This window comes from Austrofundulus limnaeus, unplaced genomic scaffold, assembly GCF_001266775.1.
Source record: "Austrofundulus limnaeus strain Quisiro unplaced genomic scaffold, Austrofundulus_limnaeus-1.0 Scaffold1295, whole genome shotgun sequence".
In the NCBI taxonomy this organism is placed as follows: Eukaryota; Metazoa; Chordata; class Actinopteri; order Cyprinodontiformes; family Rivulidae; genus Austrofundulus; species Austrofundulus limnaeus.
In genome coordinates this window covers 257-4,362 of record NW_013953697.1, presented here as the reverse complement: position 1 = coordinate 4,362, position 4,106 = coordinate 257, and the positions used below count along the sequence as shown (strand labels likewise).

The 4,106-nt window shown below is 37.7% G+C and overlaps 1 protein-coding gene and 1 long non-coding RNA gene across 2 annotated transcripts in view; one reads left to right on the top strand and one right to left on the bottom strand.

Annotated features, from left to right (window-relative positions):
• Positions 1 to 3,691, bottom strand: part of akap11 (A kinase (PRKA) anchor protein 11) — a gene marked incomplete at its 5' end in the record, with an annotated part of 60,057 nt that extends 56,366 nt beyond the window's left edge. The window contains 3 exon segments of the mRNA XM_014031653.1: positions 1,146 to 1,199; positions 1,297 to 1,407; positions 3,583 to 3,691. Of these exon segments, the coding sequence (XP_013887107.1) occupies positions 1,146 to 1,199; positions 1,297 to 1,407; positions 3,583 to 3,645 (228 nt within the window).
• LOC106534878 (uncharacterized) lies at positions 664 to 2,121 on the top strand. Its single transcript, XR_001312398.1, has 3 exons — positions 664 to 702; positions 817 to 883; positions 1,941 to 2,121. It is a non-coding gene; the product is annotated as an uncharacterized LOC106534878 (long non-coding RNA).
• Positions 3,692 to 4,106: the final 415 nt, after the last annotated feature.

Sequence of the window (4,106 nt, the reverse complement as noted above, 5' to 3'; positions counted from 1 at the left end):
GGTGAAAATTTCATGTCATTAGCCCCTCTAGTAATATATTTACTGAGAAAAATGGTGACGTGTTCAATACTTATTTTACCCGCTGTTTTGTCCCTGTTTTAAATAAAATCTATCCATCTATTTATCTTTTCTTCAGTTTGACAGTATCCCTCACTGCTAGTGTCCACCAGTGGGCTCAAGAATTGCTACCATGACAGGCATCAACAACCTTGCGGCCACAGCTACAGTAAGACACATCAACAATGGAGGCACAGAAAATGGCCAACTCAGACTCAATGTTCTCCATCTCCCTCTGAACTTGTTAGAAGTTCCCTTGGTGGTGTGAGTTGAAGCTCACTCTGAAGGGAGACTCTGCTAGACATTCCCAGCTGACCCTCACTACACGTTTGTGTCTGCCAGGTCTGACCGGCATCCTCCCCCACCAACRRAGCCAACTCACCACCAGGTAGTGGTCAGTTGRCAGCTCCGCCCCTCTCTTCACCCGAGTGTCCAAAACATGCGGCCGTCGATAAGATGGAATGACAACAAAGTCGATCCTCGAACAGCGACCTAGGGTGTCCTGGTGCCAAGAGCCGTTCCTCTCAACCACACCCCTCCAGGTCTCACTGTCATTACCCACGTGAGCGTTGAAGTCCCCCAGCAGAACGAGGGAATCCCCGTTAGGAGCTTTTTCCAGCACCCCCTCCAAGGACTCCAGAAAGGGTGGGTAATCTGAACTGCTGTTAGGCGCAYAGGCACACATAAGTCAGTGACTTTAGTCACTCTACTCCACAATCATTTCTATCAATAACGTGTTTTTCTTTGTTTCTCTTGCAGTGGAAAATTAAACATGGACCAGTCATTCTGTGTCTCTGTCCTCAAACCCAACTGGACAAAGCAGAYGGTGACTCATCCTGACCTGCTGGATGTTTCTTTCTGTTAAAATGAAGTTTTTCCTTTCTACTTTGTCTGTCTATTTTGTTAACCAGACAAAGAAACATCTTAATCACCCYCAGGAGGGAGGGAAATTAGATTAATCTTGTCAATTTAAAATTAAAATTAAGTTCCTGGAATCAGAAGCAAATGTCTTAAATTACAGAATAAAATTCCAGCTGCTTTGTTTTATGAATTTTAGGATTAACCTTGAGGTAATTAAAGAAAATTACCTGCTGGGTGATACTTTCTCCTTCACTTTGTTCCGGCAGGCACACAAAAAGAATCTGCAAGAACACATTTGATGCTCAGTTTTATTTTATATCGTGCTTCAAAGTCCCTGAGCTTTATGAGTGAATTAGCTCTGCTGCTGTTGGGACAAACCTCTGTCAGTCTGGTGGTGTCTCTGGTTGGAAGCTCCAGGCCAACACTGCACAACTCCTTTTTATTTCTGAAGAGGCTTTTTGTGGCCTGTGCTCCACAGTCACGGACAGCCTGCAAACACAAATGTAGCATACGCTTAGCCCAGACAACAAGCCAGAGTTACTATATTTATTCATTATGGAAGCATACAAGAACATTCATAAAAGGCTGTTGATACACATCTTTATATCTCTGACATATGTGACCCACCATATCAAACTGAGGATTAACTCAAATTAGTTCAAAAATGACCTAATCACATTTACAGATTCCTGGCTTTAAAAGCTAAAATTGAAACTAGAAGTTTACATAGTATTAAGTAAACTATAAGTTTACATATACCATATAAAAAGAAACATGCATTTCTTTCCATACTGTCTGATGTGAAATCAGAATAAACTTTTCTTGTTTAATGTCAATTAGGATTACAATTACAATTTACAGTTACAATTTGCTAAAAGCCAAAACAATGAGAAAGAGAAATTTAATGCAGTTTGTATAACTTCACAAGTTTAAATGCACTTCATTAGTATTTGTCAACATTGCCCTTAAACTCTCTGGTTCAGCTGCAGGTGACGCGCTGACCTTTTTTTTTTTTTTTATAGCGCTGCTGCTCTCCCCTCTACAAATAGCAGAAACCGCTGGATGGAAGTCAGCAGACGTGAGCAATCAGGTCAGTTCTCCACAATCACAATAAGATGATCAGATTAAGTGTTTACATACACGTCGTTCAGATTATAAATCGACATAAACCACCTCTCTCGTTCAGATTACAAATTCATTCGGATCAAGCTGAATCGGGTCAGAATAATCTGAATGGGGTGTTTACATGACGCACTTTTTTCCTAATGGCCGTTTAATCCGATTACTTATGTCCATGTAAATCCAGCATGATAAAAAAAAAACGTGACTTTTTATATGGTGTATGTAAACTTCAGGTTTCAACTGTATTTGTTAACAAAAACACACACACACACAAACATAGATGGCTCAGTTGTAAGTGAAAATGAATATAGTTCTGTCTAACCTCAGCACAAGTTCTCGACCTTTGTGCACTGCAGGAGAAATGACCTCCTGCTGTAGAAAAATGTAACTAAGTAACTTTTTACTCAAAGTCAGTTTTTAAGGACTTGCTTTTCTCTTTTACCTGAGTATAGTTTTACACAAATAACTTTATTTGTACTTAAGTAAAACTTCAACATAGTAATTGTACTTTACTTGAGTATGCTATTGTTTTTTTCTGCAGTGACAGAACTCCACTTGAAAACAGACCATTTCAGCCATAACTTGAGAAAGAAAGGGGCTAGCTGCATGAAACTTGAAAACCATACATTTGGAAAGATGTTTAACAATTCGGCTTGGCCAACAAAGCTCTGACCTACCTGGAAAAAAAATCGCTATTTTTAATCTGAGTGATCAGGGCTATTTGGCCAAAAGCCACCATAAGTATCTCTGCAAAGCCTTTATAATCATTCAACTCATTTATGAACTTATGTCTGTGTTTTATTAATAAAAATGAATGTTTAATTATGAAGAAAGGCCAGGCAGGGGAATATCCCCCACTGGTGGTGAAACAGAGCATTTCCTGAATCCTAAACCTCAGGAGAACTCCGCCCCCTCATTTGAATATTGGACCATGAAATTAAACGCCATGAAATGGTAAAACAGCCTGAAATAGTGAAACGGCATGAGGGAGTTCAAAATAAAAGTCCCTGAAATATGTAAAGTAGCTTTACAGAACAAGTGTCACAAAATAAAACTACAATATGTAATAAATAAATAAATAAATGAATAAAAGACATGCTAAAATGTATTAGTCCTATAATATATTAATTTTGTTTTGTTTTTTTCATGGGGACATTTATGTACTTATTTATTTATTTATTTATTTATTTATTTATTTATTGTATTTTGAATAAAACGGCTCTCCAAAGAGTAAGTAAATTTTTGTTTTAGAAAATATAAATAATATAAAGACATGCTAGTATTATAATATATTAATTTTGTTTTGTTTTTTCCATGGGGACATTTATGTATTTGATGGAATATTTATTAATACTTTATTAATTACATTATTTATTTATTGTATTTTGAATAAAACGGCTCTCCATAACAATCCACCACTGATTTTCTGCTCAGAATACAAAAGCCCACTCAGCAGGAGACTTTACAAACTGCACAAGACTAAACAACAATTTATTAGTGCATTAATGAACAAAACACACAAATGTTAGCTAGCAGACAAACCTCTTTTCGAACCGAGGCCCTGGACCTTAGTGGGGGTCCTCTGAGACGAACACCAGCTTCCATGGTAACAAAGACGTTCACAACACTGGATGTCCGACTGGCAGCTCACCTGTAAACACAAAGCAGGTAAGGCTGAGCTGCTAGAATTACAGCCAGTATACCACGTTTAGATTTGTAGACACCCTTTAAAAACTTATCTCATAATAAAATGAAAAAGTTCTCCCAGTCTCCCTCTACTACAGCAACAATCTCATGATAATATCAGTGGGAACAGTCRGTAAACACTAGAATAGTTCCTGCAGAAACTATGAAAGGGTTTGCCACGTGGCATGCAATTTAAATTAAGATTAACTTTAGTCCCCTCTAAGACAAATTTCACCTATGAGAGACAAATTATCTTATCTGAACTCTGGATTACCACAAAGGAGATGGAAATCAGCACATTTTACATTCTGTACTAAATGACAGTTTGTTCTGATAGCAGCTGTCAGGAATCTCTACAACATATAATTGCTAGAAAAGTT